The 25,348-nt window shown below is 38.3% G+C and overlaps 1 protein-coding gene across 1 annotated transcript in view; it reads right to left on the reverse strand.

The window, feature by feature from the left end:
* The window catches only part of clstn2a (calsyntenin 2a), a 137,525-nt gene that overhangs the window by 42,698 nt on the left and 69,479 nt on the right, over window positions 1-25,348 (reverse strand). Inside the window, exon 3 of the mRNA XM_051400252.1 lies at window positions 2,064-2,259. Within this exon, the coding sequence (XP_051256212.1) occupies window positions 2,064-2,259 (196 nt within the window). The remainder of the gene's footprint in view (window positions 1-2,063; window positions 2,260-25,348) is intronic.

A 25,348-nucleotide genomic window follows, 5' to 3' on the forward strand; every position in this document is an offset into this window, starting at 1 on the left:
CTCCTTTAGTACCAAGCCTGCAGCAGCTTATTTTAGCAGCTCCTTGTCTCTGACTGAAGGACCAGAGGGTTTGATTTGCTGCTGTCCACGCCAGTCTGCCTGCATGTCAATCTCATTCACATAGCACTACCACACACACACACACACACACACACAATATTGGTGGGCCATTAGGGGGACATATCCTGAGAACAGAACTGCAAGTCTCAGCTGTCACTGCTGCCATACAGAGAGAAAATTAAAAAAGGAAAGAAGAGAAGATAGAAACAGCAAAGGCAAGATCTAATTATAGTTTCAAGTTATTTTTCTTTACAACTTTTAACTGTGTGTTTAAAGTTTTTTCATTTATGTAATAAACACCCATATTAACCTTATTTTCTTTTTTTTTTTTACTTCTAAATGAATTTGAAGGCATGGTGTATTGTATAATATAATATAATAAAATATATAGTAATCTTTGTTCTAATCTAAGTTGCAGTATGTCTACACTGTCATGTATTGGGCCTTTACTATATGTATGGATGCCAAGAGGCTCAAGTGCAACAACAAGGTAATAGGGATCCTAAATCACAAACAAACAAAAAGCATTCAGAAAACACAATTTCTATAACCCACTCCATCCCAATCATGCCATCACTATCTTGCAGGTTCTTGAAACCTCAGCTTGACAAATGACTTTTGACTTCCTCTTGTCTGTTTGAGTGGTGTTCGAAAATTAGATAAAAACATGAACAAGCTTCACATTACATTTTTGTAAATTGGATTTCAGCCATTTAAATATTTATTTGTATAAAGTGGGTAGGAAATACACCAAGAACATCAATATAATGCAGTCTAGCACGGTAGTGAGCTATTTTGTAATTATAATGTTAAGTTTTAATTTACACTGTCAGATAGGTGTTAATTAAACTCTGGTCATTTTGCAGCTGTATTTTCTAGTAATGTTGAGCAAATATCCTGTTTTCCTATTTCTGAGGCTCAAATTCTGACCATCTCTCCTCTTTGCTGAGAAAGTTTCCCTCTGTTTTTCACATGTTGTCAGTATATGTTTTTTTTTGAGAACTCATTTGTGCAGCTGCTTTTGTAACTTTGATTTAAATTCTGGCATTAATATTTGTTTCTGTCATGTCATCCTCCCACTTTAAATCAGATTTACTTTGACAGCTAAACAAGTGAGTCATGCTAAGATAAATAATAATTAGCAGTATGTGACAGCTTTAATGCAGGGTCTGACAATCACCTTTTTCAAAACTGAGCTTTTAGGCAAAAAGTTTCAGAGATACAAACATGTCAGATAGCCAGTGTTGGTGAAGTGACAAAATGTGTAAAGCTTTAGAGAACATATGCCAAACACCGCCTGACTGAAAGAGAGGCTGTGGTCACAAACTGACTGATAAAAGTTATTTGCTGACAACAAACTACAAGGTTCAACAGAGTTAAAAGACCCCCTTTCTGATATTGTCTTAACACAAATTGAACATTTTAAGCTTCAGAAAGGAAGAATTTGTTACAGGGAAAGTGTATTAATTTTTTTTATTACACTGTAACATATTCCTGTTATTTTGTAAGTGCATGAATACATGGTAATCTTTTCTTTAACTTCAAAGTTAGTTGTGATTTTTCTGTCAGTCTCACTTCTAGGCAAGACCCCAAGTGGGTTGATGAAAAGAATACTCATTGTAAACTTCTTAAAATAGAAATAAAACATTAGCATGTAAACCAAATATTGCTCTAGTATATTCATATTATAAGAATGAGGACACTAGTGCTGAGCAGTACACCGGATGAACCGGAATATCGGTTTCAAATTTTTATATAGTAATTTGTTTCTTTTGCAAAAGAACATTTGAGAAATATCTCCTTGAATGCTTAAATACTTAATAATTTAATAATTTATGTTGTTTGTATGTAAGTTTTAAAATATTTTGTATTAATAAGGAAGCAATGTTAAAGTTGTCGGCATATCCTTATAATTTCTAACAAAAACATGCTTGACTAGATCTTTTTATTGACAGTCAAATTAGGTACACCCACCCCACATGAAAAGACACTGTTTGACTCACTTGTGTGATTTCTTCCAGTCGGCCCCGCTGGGTCCGGCCCCACAGTCGTAGGCCTGGATTATGAAGGTATACTCCTTCTGGCTCTCACAGTCCACAGGGCTACTGGCCCTCAGGACTCCTTCTCCTGATGTGCGATTTAACACCACTGCCTCAAATGGAGCATCCTGACCGTAGATCTTAAAGGCACAAATCTCCCCTAAAAATGCAAGGAAAGAGAGGTTTAAATGATGTGTTTTACTTTCACAGTAAACAATTGAACATAGCTATTGTAGTGTTCTAGACAGTATTTCCTATTTTTAGTAGGGAACCATACTAAAGGATTTCTTCATGATTTGTGAGAATGTGTCATCAAAACTTATTTATTCTCCTTTTGTGCCAAAAATGAAGGGAACACTTTCAATCTACTATATACAAAATGTAATTTAGTGCGTCAGCAGCAACTTATAACTAAGAAAGACAAACAAAAACAGTGTGAAAACAGTCAGAGACAGAGGGTGAGAGATACACACTAAGTGAGAATTAAAAGAGCCAGAACTTTTGAACACATTATTTAGACAATTTTGAGGACAGTAGTTGGTGTATCAGTCGGAGATCTTGGCGAACTGTGTGAGTTCTAAAGAAGAATATAATGGGCTTCAAACATGTCTGTTTCCCAGCAGAGGGTGAATATTTTGCTCAGCATGTGGCTCATCAATGAATGCACAGATATTGAGGACTGTGGGTGCCTAATATGGAGGCCTGAGTTTAATTCTAAGTCAACACTGTAAGGACGAAAAAAACATGGGAAAAACACGAGCTTGGGAAAACATTTCCAATAATGACTTTTTTTTTTGTTGGTAAAATCTTATTATGTTGCTGTTTGTTTCTTCCCCCCCGCCCCCAGTCATTTTTTCAAACGCAGCAGCAGCTACTAAATTGCTCAGATAGTTGAGAATTAATTAAAGTGTGGGTAATGAAGTAAAAATTAACAATACACACTGCTGATAATTCCTTTATAGCATGGTTATTACTTCAAATATTAGTCTGAGTCCCATTTCTGGACACAGTGATCTTTGTTGGCGTGAGCTGCTCACAAAAAAACACAGCATACAGCTCCTGGGGTGTAGTTAAGAGAAAAATAATTTCTGATATGTGTCAAGCTGTGCCAGCTCGACAAAAGATGAAATTTGTCGTGCTCACAGAGTGTTCTACCATATGCACCGGGTGTATTGTGTTTGCCTAACGCGTGTATGTTTCTGTGTGTAGATGTGGTTGTGAGTCTTGAATCGTCTGTGGAGTTGCACAAGTGTTTATTTCAGGGATTGGGGAAATCTCCTTGCACAGGGAACAAAAAGCTGCAGTGCTCTGACCCTGTGCTGGCTGATATCTCTCAGAACATAGTGGGGACACAGCGGAAACAAAAAGCTACCTAGCTTTAGGAATTCTGCTTGCATGCTCAAACCCCACTGACAAACACAAAGACAAAGTTCCCTCTCGCCACTGGCTTCTTTCCACTTCTGTTCCTCTCGTCTTCATATCGCACTGTCAAGTGCAGTCTTATAGCCACTTATTTTCTCTCTCTGATTTCCTTTTAACGCGATTCCACTTTTTCAAATCCCGTTCTTGGCAAAATAATGATTCTGGGTGGGCTTCAATGTATGATCCCCAACCAATTTTCAAGATTCCCGGCCCTCGAATTTGCCCCTTTGAGGTGTTATCAAAATGAAAAGGTCCCCAATACGGCTGTGGGATGTGGTTTGTACGTATGTCACTGAGTGGTATGGAAGAAGGGGCGATAAGCACAGCCTTGATCCTGCCCACACATACACATTCATTCACACAAACTGAGCAAATAAGGTCTCAGAAGGGACCAAAGAGAGAGAAATCTGGTTTGAAAATACCAGTGATTATAATATACTGCTGCAGCCCTTATGCATAAACCTCGACTTAGTGGTGGGGAGCAGGAAAAGGTACTTCCACTTAACAGTTTGGGGTTGGATGCAAATCCATTTTCTGCTCCATCTGTTGTAACAAATTCATTTTTTGGATTACATTTACAGGAAAACGACTCATGTAGTGGAGGAAAGATAGAGAGAGCAATAGAAGAGGAGAGAGAGAGAGAGATGAGGATGAAGAGGGATGTGATGTGCCAATGTATATGTAAATGGTAATGACTGTGTCAGCAAATGTGTACTTTACACACACACACACACACACACACACACACTTTCTTTTCTGCCACTTAGTTTGCTTTTTGCCAGCCCCGCCATAGGGAACACTATAATTTCACTGCGTTCTGGTGTATGGATGAAATGAAGTCTAATCTTTTGGCCTATACTTCATGAGGGAAAGGGGTCGCTTTTCAAAGTAAATACCATAGATTTTTGCTTCGGGGAGTTGGCCTGTTGCCATGGCAGATTGAGAGTAAAGTGGAAGAGTCAGCAAAAAATGGTTCGATAATAACGTTCATCTAAAAAAGATGCCACTCCACAGAAAGCTTGAGCGGCATAAACTGCATCGACAGAAAATGTCAAGCTGTCAGGGAACATGCATTTCACGAGATATTAAATTGCCAAAATAATGGAAACGGACAAGATGAATACAATTAATGAGAAAACGATCCTCCGCAAACTAAGATGCCGTCACAAGGAGCAAAAACAAATTTGTGTATCCCTACCGTAAGTAACAGTAGTTGACAGAGCATTTAATTTCAGCAGTATTTTAAAAGATTTTTTTAAATAGCTGTTTGATTTAACAATTGTTTACACTTTATATTTAATATCCATGGGTGTTTTTAAAGGGTAAAAAAAATCTGTCAAATATAGTGTTCAAAATAAGGATTTAATCTAAAAACTAAGACCAACTGGCTGCATCAGCTTTACATATTTTCTTACATTTTTGTGCTTCTTGGTGTACTTTAATTTGTGTTACTGGCTTGTTGTGATTATTCTCTCTGCTTTCTGTGTTTAGTTTGTAATAATTTGAGTTTGTACACCTGTCTGTATTGATGCAAGTTTAAAAGAAAAGTTTTACTGAACTAATTTTCATGTCATTAAACAGTAATGTTATACTTGGAAAATGAAAATAAACTGATTTATGTAAGACCAAACTTATTTCTAACAATAATACTAATGAACAACTGAATAATGGATAACTGTAAACTTCATAACAAAGTACTATGAGAATTCAAAGCAGTCTTCAATCGAATAAACACTATATGAAATATGATCATGATCTACATATTCTTCTGGATGAAATGAGGACTTCTATACTGATTGAATTTTCTTGTTTATTCACTTGATCAGTATTTTTTTTTTCTGTTAGAGAAGTTTGCATTTTCTTATATATTCAGATATTGATGGCTATACTGGCTCGTATTGTCTGTTGTGTACCATATTGTTCAGAAGTTTTAATCACATTTCGACAACCTGAGTAGTTATCAACAAGCTGTACAATGAGCACAATTTGTTTAAAATATCAAATCAGCTTTCTTAATTGACCTTAATTGAGAGTCTGTTTATTAAAAAAAGGTTTAAGCATTTAACAAAAAGAAAGCCTACAATAAACTATAAATAAATAGTTTAAATTAAACAGAACAATAAAATACAGGCTAAGAAGATTAAAAAGTGACTAATGGACTGAGTGAATACTGATGGATTCAGCCTCACCTCAGGAAAAGCACAGTTGTTACTAATAACATTAACAATGGTGCTGCTCAGCGCACCAGCATGCACAAGCCAACACGTCGTTAATGTTGTTCTTTAGATCTGTGACTACGACAGGTCAAAATGTCGGCGCTCTGACATGCAAGCCATAGCAGTAATTTCAATCAACACCAACCATTTACAATCAGTACCAAAATGTAATGTGAACCAGTGTACAGACAATGAATGCAATTTAAGCTAGGAGTCTGGCAGCAGCATATTGGTCAAGATGTGGATGACATACTGTGAAAACGACTTATGTGCAGGATGTAACAAACAGGATGTGACAAAGGCATGAAGAACGGTCTTGAAATTACAGGGCTGACCTTAGCAATACGATGAAAAAAAGCAAGAACAATGACTTCTCTGATGTGCTTGTTAAAATGGAAGCAAGAGTCAGTGTAGAGTATGAATAGACACATGGGGTCAGCGCCTATGATTCTAATGTCTGTCTTTAACTGGAGAATTAGAGAAATTGAAGTCAAGAAGACAATTATGAAAAAACCCGAAAGGCTGCTTCAGTCCTTTGGGTCAAAGGAGAGGTACAGTTGTGTATCATCAGCATGAAAATTAAAGAACATGTCATGCTGTCGAATAATGTGACCCTTGGGTAACGTGAGTGGAAACAAATTAGGGCCAGGAATGAATTTATATCTGGAGTGACAAGCTAATGCTTCACCAATTAGTGCCCTACGAAAGGAAACACCCCTCTTATTTAGATTTTAGCAGTTAGCAGTGTGATGTATCACCTCGCACTGTGACTCTGTGACCTGCACTGTACTGCAACTGCGAAATTTAAGACGGAATGACTTCGAAACTACTGAAAGCCTCAAGTGAACCCTCCTCCTCAGTCGAGCCTCAACAGAGAAGCAGAAAATTCAATCATGTTAATTCCTCTTCTTAATCAAATACTGTTGTGACTCCATCTGGTGTCTGTGCCTGTTTGTCTGTCTCTGCGTAGAGCATTAGACATAAAAGCTTCAGTATCAAGATTTGACGTGTGTGTGTGTGTGTGTGTAGTGGCGGAGCTGTAAGACCTTGATTAAAGTGAGTTTCTAAGCAGACAGTGTGTCAGGCAATTTTAAGCCCCGATTCCTTCACTCTCCTGCCTTCAGCTCCCAGTCACCCCTGTTCCTCTCATTTAATTAATGACTGGATTATACTTCATCCCAGTACTGACCCACAGATATGCCCTAACTACACTCACTCAGACACACACACACACACACACACACACAATTATATAGAATGTATACACATGTTTATACATGAATTTCATACAAACACATACTGTATAGTCTGTGGGATCAGGAAATATACACTATAGATAATGAAAAATGTTTTAAGGGTAAAGGGCTTCATTACAGTGTCTCAGATTTGAATCAGACTTTATTGACTCAGACTTTGCTTTGTTGTGTTTTTTTATATTAAAATTGAAACAAAAAGGCTACAGCTCTATTATGAAAGTTTCTCTGCTTTTAGGTAGCATATATTAGTAAAATATCACAATTTTCACATTTATGTATATTTATAATATAAACCTATATAATGTTATGCAGCCACATACACAACAAACTGTGATGCACTGTGTGTTCTGACACCTTTCTATCAGAACCAGCATTAACTTTTTCAGCAGTTTGAGCTCCAGTAGCTCGTCTGTTGGATCGGACCACACGGGCCAGACTTTACTCCCCATGTGCATCAGTGAGCCCATGACCCTGTAGTTGGTTCACAGGTTTTTCTTCCTTGGACCAATTTAGATAGGTACTGACCACTGCAGACCGGGAACACCCCTCAAAAGATGCAGTTTGGGAGATGTTCGTCTAGCCGTCACAATTTGGGCCTTGTCAAAGTCGCTCAAATCCTCACGCTGACAATTTTTCCGCTTCTAACACATCAACTTTGAGGACAAAATGTTCACTTGCTGTCTAATATATCCCACCCACTGACAGGTGCCGTGATAACCAGATAATCAGTGTTATTTACTTCACCTGTCAGTGCTCATAATGTTATGGCTGATCGGTGTATATTCAGAAATTTGCTGTCTAAAATGTCACTAGATCCTTGGTGAGGTTTATGTTTTATGTTTTGTGGAAATCATTGTAGGCGTAAGAGATTTTCACCAGGTATAAGCACTTTGCTGTAAGTAGCCCAATGGCATATGGAGCGTGTGGCTGTGTATGACTGAGCAAACAACAATATAAGTCTTCTGCTCTGGAGCTTCAGTCACTCCAGCTGTCCTTGCTAACTTCTCGGTAGAAAACTCAGACTGGAGATCCAACTTTTTGTTCAAGACATGACAGCCTAACACTGCAATTTTATGGACATTGCAATGCAATGAAATACATGTGTGAGACACCTGTCTGTATGGTGCAGTCCAATACAACAACCCTCAATCTTTGAGGTTTTAAGTCAACACTTTTCTGACAGTGTCAAACTGAACTTTTTAAGGTTATTGCATTAGATCACTATAGATTGTACAGGTGAATCATATTAAAGTCTAAATGAAGTGCTGTGTAAGTTCCTGTACTTATCACAGCTTCACCAACCCCTTCAAATACGAGGATATCACGATGGGGGTTTTGGAATGGAAGAGTCTAAATATGCATCCATCATTTAATAACTGCCTAGACTTATTAAAACATAAAAAGGTCATTCCAGATAGCATTATCAAAAAGAACCATAGAAAAAACTGAATAAAGTTGTATTATATCTGAAGGAACCAATATTTTTCAAAAATAATCTATATAGTTATCTCAATTATTTTTAGGTTAGTCTTTGTTTTGTGTGCATTAAATAGCCAGAAATGGTGGACTAATTCATTGCAATGTGGGTTCATAAATTGTAATCCAGGTAAATTAAAAATTAAAGTTAAGTTAAAAATGTCTATAATTGCATCATGCAAATATTTTTTTTTTGTGTGACAGAACAAAGAAAGTGGTATTGCATTAAACTTACCTAAATAATGATCAATGATTTGTTTATAGATTCATAAGCATATAAAATATAAAAACTCTAACATTATGTATGAACACACACATTTTTGTATTTTACACATTTTGAATGTGTGTATGCATTCACTTAATAGTTAACTGTTATTCAAAACTAGGGATGGTGCCAATCCGATCCTGTATCGGTATCGGGACCGATACCAGCGTAATTCACGTATCGGAATTTCCCGATCCAACCTGCGCAGATTTCCGATATCCATGAGCCATGTCTGCGCTTTAACGTTGTCTGCTGAAATGACTCCACAGGTGATTCCTGCCGGCCAGTCTGCTAGCTGGCTGCAAACTGTGGAATGGATTTCCTGAACGGAGGCGCGGCTCAATGAGACACAGAGTTATGAGACACAACTAGCAGGATAGCATTGAGCAGCATTGTGGCTAGCCAACATGTCCGCTGTGTGGAAATACTTTACACTGGAAACACGGCAGAGCAAGACAGCAAAATGCAATGTTTGCAAAGCCGTAACTCAGAGACGCGGAAGCGCCCTCGCGTCGTACAACACTACGAACGCAATCAAACACTTAAAAAAAGCATCACACAAAAGAGCACGAGGATTTTTTAGGCGAGCTGTCAGGAATCACTTCTGGAGTCATTCCAAAAACAAGGTAAACTCCAGGTAGACAACGTGAAAGCTAAAGGGATTACCGAGTGTGTGTGTGTGTGTGTAAGATGTTTACAGTTATTGCACTTTTCTTATATTTCAGATAATTGACATTTTAAAACCTTGATTTATTGATACTACAAGAGCCAGTGTACTTGATTTGTGCTGTTCAGATGCACACTGTTTTATTGATAGTGTGTGTGTAAGATGTTTACACTTATTGCACTTTTCTTATATTTCAAGACTCAAATATTTGACATTTTGGGAATTTAATAAATATTGACATGACAACCAATTTGAAACCCTTACAGTTGCATATTTGTTTTCAGAATGGGATTTTTCCTGTTAGAAGGATTTCCTGTTTTTCTGACTTCCTTTTCTGACCTTATGCTTGCCTCAAATTGCCTTTTGGGACATACATGCATACATACGTACATATCATATTTGCCTGTTGAGGAGTTTATTCATATTATCTCATATAAAATCAACAATAATGATAATAATAATATTAAAGAAAACAGAGCTCTGGTATCGGAATAGTATCGGTATCGGCCGATATCCAAATTCAGGTATCGGGATCGGATCGGAAGTGAAAAAATGTGGATCGGTGCATCCCTATTCAAAACATTACATTAATTACACTGGCTGCACATTAATAAAAGAGCACCTCTCTCTCTAGGTCTGTAGTTACAGCTTTGAGAAGACAGAAGAGGAGGATAAAGATAAAAACAAATGAGGGTTCATGGCCTTCCACTAAGCCTTTATCCTGTTGGCTTTAATGGGATTTTCTCCGTACCGTCTCAAGGTTTTTGGTGAGGACACGATGAGGACACTGAGCGGCAGGCAGTTAACTGGAGGATAAGTTGTCAAATGTCAGTGGTGGCGCTGTAGATTTGTCACAGCCTGACATATGGCTTTTGAAATCTACACTCATGGCATTAGTCCAATACTTTTCACCAGAGAAACTAAAGAAAAGGGAGGCATAGTGCAAAAAGCAAAGTTCATTGATTATAAAGTCATGACAGAAGAATTAGAGGTCAATATTAAGCTACATTCAAATGATATGACATGATCTGTGCACCCACAGAGACAACCATCCTTTGAATACCAACGAATACATACTGTATCGACATGTACACACACAAAAATAAAACAAGTACGACCTATAGGCAGCATTAAAATAATTTAGAGAATTCCTCGAAATTGAGCTATAACAACTCCTTAAATGTCTTCTAATACAAAAACTCCAGCATCCCCTCCAGAAAATCCTGCAAGTGTCACTGTAAAGTAACAATAATCTCCATCAGTTTCTTTAGAGTCTGTTTGGCACTCGGAAATGCAATAAACAGGCTGGAATTCTCACAATACTAGTCTGTGTGTAATTGTGTACATGGTTGCATGCATTTTGTTGACCGGTGCAGTCACAGTGGGATCCCAGTCAGTTAAAGAGAAACATGCAGGAGCAATTCATCACAGTCTCACTGGGCTCCTTCAGATAGCCGGCCACCTCCTAATTGCATTTGGGAGATTGTCGCACCATCCACTTGACCTCAGGGTGACAAATTTAACAGCTCACACAGATGGAAAGCACATGCACACATGCAAACACAACACACACACACACACACACACACACACACACACACACACACACACACACACACACACACAGGTTATCTATTCACCCAGGACCGCTGATGCCTTGGACAACACAATATAGGAAGGGGGAGAATTCAATATCGCAGACAATACACATTCATTCTGCTGGGGGCTTTGGTGGTCTGCAATGCAATTAGTGTTAATTGCAGCTTCTGAAGTTGTGGGATTAGAATTCATCAGATGAACTGTGACTGTCAGTGTTGCCTGTTAATTGAACTGCGTGAAGAGGCAGCAGTTGTGTGACTTAAATGCTGAGGAGGACAGCTCTGAAAAGCATTTTGGCTGACGTGTCGAAAGCTGATACAAAATAGAGTGTTAAGTTGTGACTTTTAGAGAGGCTACTTGTGACTTAAGGATCATGAGTTTGCGTCACATGACAGACTGGGAGATAACTCACCTCCAGTTAGGTGCTCAGCTGAAAATTCCTCCAGTGAAAATATGTAAACAGAAAAAGGTAAATGAGGCAGGAGGTTGTTTATCAAGTTAAGCGGGAAATTGTGAAAATTGCATGTGTGGGTCTGGTGGAGTGCATCAAAAGTTGGACCACAAAGCATGCCTAATTTTTCACTTCAGCGGTTCATAGTGTTAAAAGATATTCCAAAAAAAAAATGGAAAAAGAATACCAGGAACATAAGCACAGAGAAGGATACCAGCAACATGTACTACAGAAAAGGTCAAAGAGATACAAAGAGTGGATTAAAAAGTGATTGAGAGGAGAGGAGAAGCTACAGGGGAGATAGAAAGGGGAGGGGAAATGATAGAGAGATAACTACAGTGTGTGAGATAACTAATGCAGGTATAAATAGCACTAGCAACCTCTTGAGTATCTCAGTGTGCCTCCCCTCATCCTCCTCACCTTTCCTTCCCCATGTTCCTTCTCTCTTCCTCTGCAGCAGATTTCACAGCGGTAAGCAATTATTCAACTCTTAACATCAGCACTGAGAAGCACTGCTCAACCTTGCCCTGCTCAACTCCTGACACACCTCACCCACACTTGTTTCTACCCTCTTTCTCACCTTCCTCCCTTCCTACTCTGTTCCTCAGTCACCTGCTGTTCACGATAGCTGACAGTTCACTGCTCCCCGAGGGTCACCAGTTGACAGTTAAACGGCCTCTTAGACAAGGGAATTTTACAGTTGGGGGATGCATGTGTGTGTAGGTGCTCTCTCACAAACACACACACACACACACACACACACACACACACAAACACACACACGTATATGCATATAAGTATATATATAAAATTCACACAGAAAAGATGAAGGGGGGCAAGTTGAGAGCTGCTGGCTACACTGCTCTTAACTGAAGTGTAAAGAAACAAAATGCACTCTAAGATTTGTAGTCATACGTCTAAGAAAGGACATATATTAGTGGTACATTAAGTCATGAGTATATAAGACATATTGTGAAAGTATACGCTACCGAAAACTCAATAAGTCAGTATGAGACATTCCCCAGTATTGGAATATGCAAATAATGCATCATCAGTCATCATGGAACAAAATCTATTTTGTTCTTTATCCTAATTTGTACATCTCAGTCTACTTACTACAGTGATGGTGCCGGCTCTCTGAAGCTCTACCTAGGCACAGTGGTGCTTTGAGCTAAATGCTAACACATCTTAGTTCAGTGTGTTTTTTGGCATACTAAAGTTTACTAGGTAACACAAACTACAACTGCAGCCAACAACAGTTATCACAATTCATCTGAGGGGGACATGAATGTTTGTAACAATAGTTGTGGAGGCTTTCACCTAACCGTGGAAAGTTATGTGAAAATCGGGGACCATGCATGTCAAGTTTTAAACCAATCCATGATTTACATGTTGAGATATTCCCCTGAAAACTTTGTGAAAACTTGAACCTGCTGTTGAAAGAAAAAAGTCAATAAGTGTCATCTTCTAGAGACCAGACGAGTTCAATAAAGAATAAACATTAAAGAACAACTGCATCAGGTCAAGGGTCATCCTTTGGGGATCATGAAAGTCTGGTCAAAATTTCATCTTAGTCCATCGGATAGTTGTCAAGATATTTCAGTATTCACCAAAATGCAGCAACTTTGGTAGTCCACATGGGACAGAAAAGAGCATTGCATCTTATTAACTTCACCTCACTTTGACCATTTTCTGAAGTCAACCTGCTCTCATATTCAACCTTTTCATACCTAACATCATCTGTCCATTATCTTTTAAACCAAATCACACCTCTCCAAAGTGACACTCATATCATTGTAATTCTTTTTTTTTTACATTTGCAGCATCGTGACTCTCTGTTGAACTGCAGGCTGGTGTGGTTCTGTGATAATCACAGACTGCCAGGTACAGCAGGGAGTCTTCATAAGCCTCTGAGCTGTAAATGTCACAGTGTCTCTGACTAGGACCTCTGTCAGCTCAGCAGCTCACTGAAAAGAGAAGGACATGGCCCACTGGTTCATAAAAGACACACTCACACAATTTGTGTCTCATGCTCATGCTTCATCACACACGAACATACAAACACACATTTGACTTCTGTCTATTGGAAACATAATCACATTTTTATTGAAGCATAGTAGGAGTGCATGTTATGTGCTGTGCAAATAATAATAATAAAATTATGATGATGCAAGTCACAAAAAATATAAATTGATACATTTCTATGACTGACTCATTCACAGCTGTGTGGCTAATAATGTCTAATCATAAAAACTTGGTACTATGTATGTTTATTCTGCTGATTACACTCATGCCAATGCCGTTCAAGAAATAGCTGAACTGCCGGTTTATTTATGCTAAGGATAGAAGATATTCAGATTTGGATATATAAATAAAACGGACTTGACTTGGCTGCTCAAGTGTGGGTTATTTTAAATCACTGAATGAGTGACATATGTGTGTCTGCTCTTCAAGTATAGAGTGTAGATGCATCTCTATTAAACTGAGGCCGAGAACCACACGCCCATGCGATTTTTAAATTAGTGCAGGTAGTGTACATGCACTAATTTAAAAATCGCATTCCTCTGATGAGTACTGTGTCTGAGCTTCGTGTTACTCTGACATCTTAGCAATACAAACAAGCTGTTTGACAACGCAAGTCTGCCCAAAGCTACAGCTATTTATTAGATTAGATTTTTATTAGAAAAATAGCTTGACTGCCAAATTTATTTTGTAAACTGACCTGCTGAGCTCCACAAAATTCTAATCATGGAACAGATGAAAAAAGATCAGGATTCAATGTAAAACCACAGTATACTGTACCTGGGCTGTGGCTTTTTTATAATGTCCTGACAGATATATAGATGCATATATGCATATAAATATACACTCAGTTGTGAGTGTATTGAGTACACCTAGCTAAAACGAATGCAGTCTAATACACAAGTCCTGCAATAAACGCTACATTCACAAAGGTAATGTTCAGTTTTTGTTGAAACTGTTTTACAGAGATTTATTTAAGTTCATGATTGTTTTGGACAACTAGCTAAATAGCCAAGTAATACACCTGGTAATCACAATATCAAGTCCCACATGTGACACAGCACTGCCATTTGCAGTAAGACCTCAGCACAAACATACTGCAAAGAGCCTTCATGTAAATACTATACCATCTTATCGGGTTGTTATGGCGCATTAGCAAACAACTGCCTTCTATTCACAGAGGTTCAGGAGATTTATGTCACCACCTGCCCAAGTCCAATATTAACTGGCTTTTTATTTTCAGTTTAACCAACTACCCCTGTTCAGCTTATAAATATATGACATTTAGTTATACCTTAATTTTGGATTGAGCAGGTGTTACTGAGAAGGTCTGCCAGCGACTTTATATGGTTTGCCTGGGACTGACAACCCAAAAGGATGAGCTGAAATCAGCTGAACGATGCACAGAAATGGGGTTGGTGTGTCAGTTCTCAGTGGGGTCAACACTCGTAGTAAGACTTCACTTTACTGAGTCATTTTATTCTCTGTTGCAAAAAATATAGTTTGATAGAGTTTTAAAATGATCTGGTGTTTGCTACCAATCAGCAGAGCTGTTGAGTCACTATGCAGTTTAATACAAACAGAAGGAGGCATTGCTTATCTGTTCTTGAAATCAGTGAGCAGACAGCACCAAGCAAAACTCAGCATAAATAAATTCATCAATCTCTTTCATATTGCTCTCTTTCTCTCCTCTCTGTTCTCTGTCTCTGTTTTTCCCCTCCACTTGTTATGAACACTTGGGTACAGAATAGCCTTAACAATATCTTTTATCGCTCACATTATGTATGTTTAACTATAGCATGAGTTAAAGCAAACACAATACCAATGAATTCTGACAGGTGGCATTTGAGAACCCCAGGAGACCTTTTCCAAGCTAATGCACGCTTATTAAAATGACACAACTAAACCGTCAGTCAGGCAGGACAGCAGGGGTGTGGGCTGTGGGGAAAGAGGTAGCATTCATCATGAAGCTGAATTCAGGGGAAACATCTTAAGAGGTGCTAATGAGCAGTGTAGTTTTGATATGCCGTGGAGGTTAAGATAACCTAATCTGTCATCTTTCATTGATCACTGCATGCTAGTTATGTTTGTCATAACATACGGCAGGCAATTGCTCATGCATGCGTCGCTGCCATGTTTGATCATTTGTCAGTTGAGGTAAATCTGGAGGTGTCTTTTTGTTTTTCAGAGAGACCTTCATTCATTTATACAGATTTGCTACCAAGAATCACAGTGTGAAACTAAAAAATAACAGCCAGTTTTGTGAGTACCAATAAATTTCACTCCTCGTACACATTAAACTGTCGTGTCTACTTCTGTCTCTGTATCTGTAAGAACAACATTTACCAGGTAGGGCAGGTGGGAACAGTAAATCTGATTAAACGTACATGTGAAAGAAAATGAGATACTGAACATCAATGATTTGCAATCCAATTAAAATGTGGATAAAGTGCCAGACAGTCAAAAGGTCAGGGGCCATTTCAATCATCAAAGAATGGTGCAAGACTGACTAATTCTTTAGAAGCATACGATCATTTCTTTCTGTTCTCCACCACACCAGAATCTGTCACCACGTAATACCGCACCCATATGGACTGTGAGCTGACAAAATCCTCACCTCGTAGCGACAGCCCCGCTTGTGATAGAGTTAAATGACACAAAAAGGTCAACAAAAGGTCTTAGAAGGGCAGGAAGGCAGTGGTATTAGACTGTCTTCATCTGTTTGTGCCATGGGAGGTAGGGGAACATAGATAAGGGAGTTTTCCTCATTCCCCATTCTCCCTATTTTTTCGCTCTGCCTTTATTCTCACTTACTCTTTCACAATTAGCAGAGACAAAGAAATCCTCAGGGGGGTAACACTAGACAAAACCCTGTAACAGAATACTAATAACATTACAGGAAATCATAAATTAGTTCAGCAGCTGCAGTGCTATAGAGCTCAAATGTCACGCTTGACATGCCGTGGCTTTACGGTACATATAGATCTTGAACGCTTGAGCACAGTACGTTTTCTCTTCTTTTGTTTTTTACAACTATTTATGAACATTTACCAGACTGCACCATTCTCTCCAATTATTCAATAACATTTCCATAAACCTCTCTGCTCAAATTAGGACAAGGACAAATTTGTCTTTTATGCATTTATTTTTTTTAAATCTGTTGGTCTTCCTGGAAGCAAAGCACTCAGAGTTCTATATTTACTTGAGTAAATATCATTAATATTGTTTCCAGCGTCCGCTCTGGATGTGAAAAGAGGAAAAATGGCTCTTAAGGATTTTAACTTGTTTGATTATTTAGATATTTACTTTATATGTTCTTTCCTCATTTTGCCACATTTCTCCTGAAATGGCCTGGTGATGTCACAGAGAGTGACAGTGACACTGCAACAGCATTTTCAAAATACTTAATGGACATCTTCTTCACACAATATATCTGTATTGAACTTTTCAAAGTAATTACCTGCTACAGTGTTCTGTCTGGGAGGAAAACTGAGTCATTTGAAGCTAGTGCAGAGGCATGAGAGTGGCTGTAAGTATATGTTAGCTAGAACTCTGACTTAGTTCTGTTCAGCACTTGACTGATGGCCCTCGCTGCCCTCATCCATTACTCTGTCACTCGTTTGGAATTGCCTTTCACACATTCTGGCACTTCTGGAAAAGTGAGCACACCTCCTTTTTGTCCGAATAGCTGAAAGAAGGCACGTTGGCAGCTGAAGACGCACAAAAATCTTATTTCACTTGCACAGCCGTCAGATCCTGTGGGACCCTTTCAGAGGTGATCTAGCTCTGCATTGTGATTGGTATGCCAGAATGTGAGCAAAATACAGAGATAGAAATTAGGAAGGACAGTGGAAAGAATATGTGCAGACAAATGCTGCAAAAACACATAACTGGAGAAGACACTTCAGCGACATTCTCAGAGACAAATGTGGACATATTGCAAGGTCTCATTATACTTGCTCTTTTTGAATGGTACTTAGAAACGTATATTTATGAAATTATGGACTTTGAGTAAACGTTTCAATCCATCCATGTATATATTTAGCCTCTACAGTTAATACAGTCTACCTAAATATGCATACTGCCAGTAATCTTGAACTCACAGCCTTCACATTGCGTCAAGGGCAGTCTCTCCTGCTTCTCGTCCTCCACTCTGTCCCTGTGTGTGTGGGTCTGGTGACATGACAGCTCATTCCTAGACACTATTAATGACGGAGCTCCCCTTTTCTAGCACTGACTATCATCTATCACCCAAAGCCAGACCGGCCATCACTCCTTCACTAAATTACAACCTGCTGCATGAGACATAAAATAGGGTAATGGGCTGAAAATTAGCCAATTACAATCATTACACTGCCATAATTGACCCTGGAGACCCATGTCCAGCAGTACACACTCTGCCTTAAGGTTATGTGTGTGTTTGAGGCACTTAATTAGGAGTAGATTGGACCATGAGGATGAAATCTAATTTATTGAACAGCAGCAATCTAACAGCTGACTGGCAATAAACAAGGAGGATTTCAGAGAGGTGAACAGATGAGATCCTTATAACAGAGAGTAGAAAAAAGACAAATTAATAGCAGTGAGGGAAAGATGGTGATGTGGGAGGGGAGATATATATTTTATCCACAGGGAAAAAAGGAAATACTGAAATGGGGGGAAAGGAATTTATGATTTAAAATGAAGCAAAAAGCAAAAATGGGTCGTTATTCCTCAAGGAAGAGCAAGGCCAATAGATGTTGGCTCGGAAAAATTCTCTAATTAAATATTAAGTGAGCAATGTTACAGTAGTTCACAAGCAGTTAGAGTCTCAGTTGATAATTTGATTTCTGCAAAAAAAAAAAAAAAGTAAAACAATAGAATAAAACGCAGTGTCTGACAAACATTTTTTTGGGGGGCAGCACTGACTTTATTTCCTCAACTGCACAGTATCTTAGTGACTCACTGTGCATCACACAGGAGCGACGCAGTAGAGTGTGCAGTGATGGCAGTCCACTGCTCTACTGCAATCTTGGTGCCAAGAATGAATGCTTCTCACTCGGTACACCCGCCTGCTCGGAGCAAGTCAACAGCTCAGTGCACTTATGTTCCAAACTAACTGGACACTTTCCCTGAAATCTCTCAATGTCACATACATTGGTGAAGGCACAACATAAACCTCTCTGAAATCACACCAACACTTATTTATGTTTTGCTTATTTTCCTCTTTGTTGTATCTGTTGTATTTTGATTATGGCATCAATGCCATCACGGCAGAAAGATTAATGGGTGATTAATCTGAGACCAGCTCTGTAATTCACAACAGTTAGTAGCCTATACTAACAGCCTTTGCTTCACTCTGGTGACTCTCTTTACCACCATCTGAAAGCAGCAGGTATCTGTTTTTTTTCTGCAGTGTCTAATTGGAGTGATGAATATTCCGTAACCAACACCAGACTGTTAATGACCACAGAAACCTTCGTGCTTATGTGCACATCAACAAGTCGTTATAAGTATTTATCATACTGTTTCAACTGCAGTGAAAATTGGTGTTGGAGACGGTGGCACTGAAAACAGCTGACACACTTCCATGAAAAATCGTAGATCAATTAAAACTTCTTTGTCTGCAAGTAACTCCCTAAGGACAGTCAGTGCCTGCCGATCCTCCCCCAGTGTCTCCATCCAAACCACAGGGTAATCAGGGGTAACGGTAATTAATTAATTAATTGGAATACTGCATGTGGCTGTGATGAGCATGAAAGGTGATGATGAAAAAATGAATACCGAGAAAGAATATAATAACACAGACCAAATCACCTTGTCTTTCTTGTACTTATTAGTCCTTCTTTAACCTCTCTCTCCCTCTCCCTCTCTCTCTCCAACACAGATGTTAATCTCAAGGTCTCTCGGGCTGAGGCATCACTGAATAAAAAGGCTGCTTGTCTCTTTCACCTTGACAGAGAACAGCAGGACATTGATCAGATTAAAGCCACATTTTTCAAATCCGGTTTCTGACCCAGTGTCTAAACCATAGTTCATCATTTGGAAAGGCTGACCAAATGTTATACAGTGACAAAAAAAACAACTGAAAAATCACATCTTAAAAGAGTCCACTTGCATTTATTTAATTCGACTTTTCACTTGCATACAATAGTTTGTACATTATTAAACGCACCCCTTTTAACATGTATTGCTTTAAGATAAAATTAAAAACATGCTAGATGGTCCTATACTTGTATAGCCTTTCTAGCTTTTACACTACGTGCCACATTCACCCTTTCACACACATTGACTTAGCGATGGCAAAGTCCATCAAACAGAAACTAACTCATTCATACACATTCACACACCGATGCACGGCATCAGTATCTTGCTCAATGATACTTCGACGTGTGGAGCCAGGGATTGAACCAACAACCTTCCGATTAGTGGACGACCCGCTCTGCCTCTGATCCACAGCCACCCAGAGATTGATTGTTGTGAGACTCCAATACAAGATGTTTTTTTTAACGAACTACTAACCCTTTTTTGTAAACTGTTCACTAGTTAATAATCAACTGAAAATAGGAAACGTTATGTTTTTTTATTTTAATGAGCCTTTTATGTCTATGAACACCACGGGTCACCTTCCATGGAGGCTGCCATGTTGAACCGCCATGTTTCTACAGTAGCCCAGAAGGGACAAACCAAACGCTGGCTGTAGATAGGGATGTTTTGCAGCCACCATAGTTTCTCCTTCATGCTTGAAAGTGGAGGCTGAAGTGAGGACCCCACTAAATCGTTCAATCTGGACCTTTAACTGGCAGTAAGATAATAATTCTGTATTCAGATCTACTCTATACTGTAATGGATGATAACACTGGAACATAAAGGGAATAAAAACAACATTACTGCTGTGTTTGAGCTTCTTGATCCACTGCAATCTTTAAGCATCACATTGAAGTTTAAGTGATTATGTTTTACTAATTAAATGAACAGTTTGCACAGTTGTGTGCTGTACAGGCATTTTTTAAACAATCCAAGACATGATATCTGACACGTGATGATGATGTCGATCATGTTAGACAAATACAGCTGTAGTGCCTATACTATTCTCTTGTAGCAGCAGATTTTCTGTTAATTTTTTAGTGATTGTATCACAGGGGTTATGTTAATTGCTTGCCTGTATCAAACAAGTGTAAATGTGCTGCACTTAAGAACATTCAATGTTTAATAATTCAGGATGAGTAAATTATGACTGCATGAATGTAAGAGCTGAAGTGACATACATATGAAACAGGATACATAATTATTTTAGCAAGTGACAGAAAAAACAAAGCACTAGATTTCTAGAATTTGCCTACTAATTGGAGTTTTAATGACACTACTGTGCCAGCTAGCATCAGATACAGTCAGACTAAAATTAATTTCTCAAAAGTACAGCTTTTCTATTATATTTAATGTATTACTACATGTTTATCAAAGGCTGGCTGTTTTCAAACCACTACCATGGCTCATAAATTCCATAAGAAGGTTTGTATAATCTTAGTTAGTTTGCCATATATCAGACAGTGGGCATAAAATATTAATTCTAACTGAAGGGTTTCCTGAAAAAAAAACTCATCATTCAATTAACGTTAGTCAGGGAGCGCTGTCTTCCTGTTTACATTTTGTAATTTGGATGATAACAATGATGAGAGGGGAGAGGGAGTTGAAAGGGTAGCACAGAGGCGAAGATAAATAGGAACGGGAACAGATGAGACAAAGGTGACAAAACAACAGAGGTTAGAGTCAGTTACAATAAAAGAGAGCTGGGGTGGCGTTAGGAGGGTGGAGAGGTCATGGATGATGGAGGATAAAGTTAGTCTGTGTAACTCTGATGTCGAACAGAGGTCCAAAAGCCAGATTATCCTATTTTATGCTCACATGAACAAGGCAAATGGAGCGAGGAAGATATGCAAATTGCTGTCTAATTGGCCTGTCAGGATACTGAAGCCCTGTCAAACCACTGTCAGAGAGGGAGAGAGCAAGAGCGAGAGAACATACAGAATTACTGGATTAGTTTCAGCTGCCATTCACGGCACATTTCATTAAGTAATTTCATCTCACATCACGACCATGGGTCAGTGCTCTATCCTTGAAGAGCAGGTTCTTTCAGCCGTCATTTTGAGAAAGGAGAGACAGCACTTCTCATCACCGCTCTACCTTCCACCTACCGTCTGTCTCCCATAACCAAAACACAGACATTGCCAGTAAACAAGTTTTCACTGGCTCCCCTCCTCTGCAGATGGCACAAGGAAGAAAGATTTGAATGCAGTGTAGGTTACAAGAATCTACTATGAAACAAAATATTGAAATAGGCATAAATCTGTTTACGAAGGTCAGTCTAACTGTAATATTCATCTAATCATTTCTTTTTATGATTTTTATGATGAAGTTTTGCAAGCACATTGCATTTACAAAAGAAAAAGAAAATGAGCAGCTGTAACTAGTTGGCTAACTAGTGAGCTTCATGAGTTGGTTGAAAACACTGTCCACAGCTGACTTTTTAATTTCCAGCTGACTCTTTTAAAAAAGAAAATCTTGCAAAAAAATGGTCTTAAATATACACTACAATAGCTACACACCATATCAGGTTAAAGGATGGAAACTAAAACTTCACTACCCAGGCAAAAAGTCAGCCTCCAACTCAGTTAGTAATCCATGTATAATAGTTGTTGTTCTCGTTTTGCAGTGTAGAACTAGTTAATCCAGTTAACATAGTATGTGTGTAAGGAAAAATGTAATACAGTATATTTTCACCTTTAACAAGAGAAAAGTTTTTTTATAAGAGGGCTAACTGATGTGTTTGGCAAATATAACGCTCTGTAACATTGGATTACTGTAAACTGGGAAAATATTACATAGGATATACTTGTCATCAGCAGGGTTTTTTAAGCAAGCTGTAACCTCACAGACTAATGTATAGTAGTGAGTTGTCAATGTGCTACTTGGCCTTGAAAGTAATTCTTTCAATTATTTTACTGCAGTACTTCAGTATATTTTGATGGAGAATATTGTAGCTACAACTTGACTGAGCTAACAAAGTGTTTCAGTGTAACAGACACGATATTAATGATCTTTATGCACTGCTATATCACTCTTTATAGCAACTGTTATGGTATATGGTAAGATGCATATAAAAAGGAGCACCAGTTGTAAAATAGGTTTTATGTGTATGAAATGATACCTTTTCATTTAATAAACAAAATGTCACAGACGGTAGACCATGTTTTCAGGGGTCCCCCCCCCCCACACACACAGACACACACACAAAAGAAATTGAGAGCATTCGAGAAATTGAAAATTATCATATGGTGTCAAAAAATGAGAGAAAGATCCCATGCAGAATAGAAAAAGGGGTAATAGGGTAATAAGGGAAGGGACTGGGTCTTCTGGAAAATCAATCAGAGGCTAAAGGGTTGTTTGACACTGTGAGCAACTTGACAGTATATTGATGACAGAGCTCCACTGGAGCATTACTGGACATGTAATTACTCTGAACATCTTATATGGATCCAATTAGCTCGGCGAGGCATGGTGATTCCCATCATGTAAATGGGTTTCCCCATTTGCCAGTGTATTCCAGAAAATGTGTCATACCCAAGTGTTATCTTTTCAGAAACTGAAACTTGACATTTTAGGTGCAGGTTATTTTGAATAGAGTCCTTAGATCCTGAAACTATCTATTGGATGACCACAGGTATCTATTACAGTAAAATAGTAAAAAAATTCTGCGATATATTGAGAAAATACCTATACTGTAGTTTCACTGAAATATTACAGGATGCAGTCAGGCAGTCGAGAGAAGCTCAACTCAGTACTGCAGAATACAAGATGACATAGTAACAATGTTCAATCAAGGTCATACACTATATCTGTCTTAGACAATAAATGAAATAAAAAGGAATAAAAGCTTAAATAACCCCATGTGAGACTAATAATACAGCGAGAGGGGTTCTAAAGGGGATGGAGTAAGTGTAGTACATTATATCCTGTTGACAACAGAAGGCTATAAACATTAATAGAAACAGTCTACATACACTAACACACGCCCAAACAAACAACAACACACATGCATCACCTGCAGGCCAAGTGGCAAATGTGGAGACCACAAGTTGTTTGCTCAGTATTAAAAGGGTCTTTTACATGTCTTTTGACTTTTGCTAAATTGGCTTTTCAGTTAGGGCTTTTCATAACATAATTTATAATAAAACACAAAGATTTAATGAACGTGGTTACTGCATATCTTCCCAGGGGTCTGTATCGCTCCCTTTGAGATTATTAGATACGTATCTGGATACAATGGTTCATGATCCAATACAAAAATGATACAGGATAAATCTGTAAAGATAAGATGCACTGTAATTCAAGACTGGGCCAATATAATTTAATTCAGATATGATTTTCTGCCTTCTAAGCTCAGACCTAATAGAATTTGACATTTTTACTTGTTTCTTTGTTTAAACGACCGAATGGACAGATCTATGTGTCTTTTTTCCAACATGTATTAGTCTTCTGCTTTTAGTTACAGAGTTATAATATCCTTTGTTTCAGTTAGCTGTAAATGCAACCACTCATATGAACATGTTTGTTCTTAAGTGGCTTGTATGACTGATTTAGGAGAACTTGGTAAAGACACCAATTTTCTCCTATTTTGAATTTTCTCCTAGGCACGAACACAACATGTCCAGAGCACTCGTAGGAATCATGTGCAATAAGTCTGCTGTTATCCAAAGACACGTTTTTCACTGAGGGATCGTATATTGCATTACTGTTGAGCAATTTTGAGTTTCCTATGTAAATTACACTCACATGGTGACATCATCTTGTTTGACTGTACAGTTTAAATGATAAAATAGTTCTTAATTTATCATATAGCCTAACAGTATCATCATTAAGCTAAATTGGCTATTGATGGGGTTAGGGTTCTCTTCTCATTAACTGCATGCAGGTCATTGTCCAGGGACAATCCTCTGTTGCAATAGAAAGACTTCCCCTTCCCCCACACTCATACCAGCCCACCGTACGAAAAAAGGTAAGAGAAAATGAACATGAGAATACGAAAATGTTCTTGCAGGAGGCCCATTGTCTTTACATTCACACGTTGTCAACCACATCGTAATAAGACCTGAGAGAATTCCATTTACCTTAAATCATCAATTAATTAACAACTGCAGCACTAACACAATGCAATCATTGTGTAGGTATTATTCATCATATGCTCCCCTGTGCTTCTTCGTTGTTGCTGCCCTGTCTCATAATGCTTAAACCTTTAAACTCCTCTCTTATAAATGGCTAATTTTGTCAACATCAACCTTAAAAGACTGAATATCAGGACCCGATGCCCGCACAAGAGAAACTAACGGAGAAAGAATCATTGATGGAGAACAGTTTCCTCCTTAAATTATATTCAGTTCTTAAGTAAATCTGCTGCACTTTGACATTTCATTTTAGGGAATTTAATAATTTAATAGAATTAACATTTTGAAAGTAAAATGTTGCTGTCTCCTTCTTTCTACAATGATTTGATCAAAATAAAGATTTGAAAGCAAACAATTACGGGGGCAAACGAGCAGGTCAGATACAAGGTCAAGTGAGAGAAAAATCAATAAAATGTGACAAATACGATCGCTCTCTGCTTTGTAATAAGAGGATGTCATTGTCTCAGGGACGAAAAATAGGACTGTGTTGAGAAGTTCAAATGAAGATCTACTGTGATGAGTGAGAAAAGGAGCAGGAGAGAGACAGCGGGGGGAAACTAAAAAAAGGATTGAGAGGACTGAGAGGGAGAAAAATGGGGAATGTATCTGTTCTGCTGGGAGCAAACACAGAGAGATGGGTGTGGAGGCGTAGCACTGAACCTCATGTCCTAAGG

This window comes from Dicentrarchus labrax, unplaced genomic scaffold, assembly GCF_905237075.1.
Source record: "Dicentrarchus labrax unplaced genomic scaffold, dlabrax2021, whole genome shotgun sequence".
NCBI classification, from domain to species: domain Eukaryota; kingdom Metazoa; phylum Chordata; class Actinopteri; family Moronidae; genus Dicentrarchus; species Dicentrarchus labrax.